This window comes from Bipolaris victoriae (genome assembly GCF_000527765.1).
Source record: "Bipolaris victoriae FI3 unplaced genomic scaffold scaffold_558, whole genome shotgun sequence".
Lineage (NCBI taxonomy): Eukaryota > Fungi > Ascomycota > Dothideomycetes > Pleosporales > Pleosporaceae > Bipolaris > Bipolaris victoriae.
The window spans coordinates 1-1,321 of record NW_014574834.1 but is presented as its reverse complement, the minus strand read 5'-3'; the positions used below and the strand labels follow the sequence as shown (position 1 = coordinate 1,321).

General features: G+C 36.9%; 2 protein-coding genes across 2 annotated transcripts; one reads left to right on the top strand and one right to left on the bottom strand.

Moving 5' to 3' along the window:
* Positions 1 to 26: 26 nt before the first annotated feature.
* On the bottom strand, positions 27 to 251 carry COCVIDRAFT_32318 (hypothetical protein; the record flags this gene model as incomplete). The annotated part of the gene is made up of 2 exons (XM_014694465.1): positions 27 to 46; positions 77 to 251. The coding sequence occupies 2 exons, from the start codon at positions 249 to 251 to the stop codon at positions 27 to 29; spliced, it is 195 nt and encodes a 64-aa protein (XP_014549951.1).
* Positions 252 to 659: 408 nt separating this feature from the next.
* Positions 660 to 821, top strand: COCVIDRAFT_117342 (hypothetical protein; the record flags this gene model as incomplete). The annotated part of the gene is made up of 1 exon (XM_014694464.1): positions 660 to 821. The coding sequence occupies one exon, from the start codon at positions 660 to 662 to the stop codon at positions 819 to 821; it is 162 nt and encodes a 53-aa protein (XP_014549950.1).
* Between the last annotated feature and the right edge of the window lie 500 nt (positions 822 to 1,321).

Below are 1,321 nucleotides of genomic sequence, written 5' to 3'. Positions count from 1 at the left end.
CCAACTCTTGTGTAGCTTTCTTGTGTCTAGTTGAACCAGGATCGAGCTAGCTTCTACTTGAGCATTGGGCCCAGACCAACTTTAGTCATTGTTTCTTCTTGGCTCAATATCGTGTGATATGCTGGAAAATCCGAGTCGAGGAGAGCTCGAAAGATGAGACGTTCGGAAGAAAACGGGTCGAGATTTTGGTGGACAGGTTCGGTAGTCCAGACTTTAACAGGGGAATGGGTCGAGGGTACAGTAGTAGCCATTGTGGTGTGGATGATGTGAGAATGGTGTGGTATGGTAAGTGGAAGGGTGGTTTGGCGAAGTGTGTTGATAAAGCGGTTGGCGAAAGGATGGTTGGTGGACGGTAGGTTTGGTATGCGATGCCTTGGTGGGGTGGTGAAAACGAAATAGTCGGGAGAAAAGGGTGGTACTTATACTTTAAAACGCCAAAAAGGCGACGGCAGTTTTTAGCTGTGCCAAGCAGGCAACCATATTATTTTTAGCTATGCCAAAAAGGCAACTATGCTATTTTTAGCTATGCCAAAAAGGCAACCATGCTGCAAATTAGACTAGGCATCCAATCATTGAACCGAGTAGAAGTCATATTAGCATTATTGCATCAAGATCATAACTCTACACCTTATCTCTTTCATACTTTAACTTTGCCAATTATGTCTTCTGTATACCGTTACTCTCTGCGGGAAGAAGATAAACCTTTCGTGCTCATTCGATCAAATTTACCTTTGGGTATAAGGTATATCTGTACAATAAAAGGGGGAACACTTGGCTCATTGTACGAGGGAACAAAAATAGCTTTATCAGATACCACTTAGCTTGGGGACTTCGTTGTTCCAGATTCTGATGGGGAATCCATTGGTAAGCTTATATTCATACCTACACCTTATACTACCTCCATTCTACACTTGTTTACTATAGGTTTTCAGGAACAATCGTACAGAAACACCTCCTACGTTATTATACTTGTTCAGCCACATACAAACCAACTATATAATAATTCGATTAAGCACGATGCGACAAACAAGTGTATAAGGCGAACACCGTTAAACTTGAACACATAAAGGTTACTCTTATTTTTACAAAAAGGGTAAATATATTTATACGGTTATTTATAATTTTTATCTTTTATATATAAATACATAGTAATGTATTTGATATGTTTGTTATAAATTAAATAGACTAATTTTTTAATTAAATGCATTAAAAATAAAATGTTTAGGCTATAAGTTCAAATCTTATATAAAGCATATTATTTAAACAATAGTATTTAGTTTATTATAAGAAGATAAATTAAAAATGATATACAACTTAATAA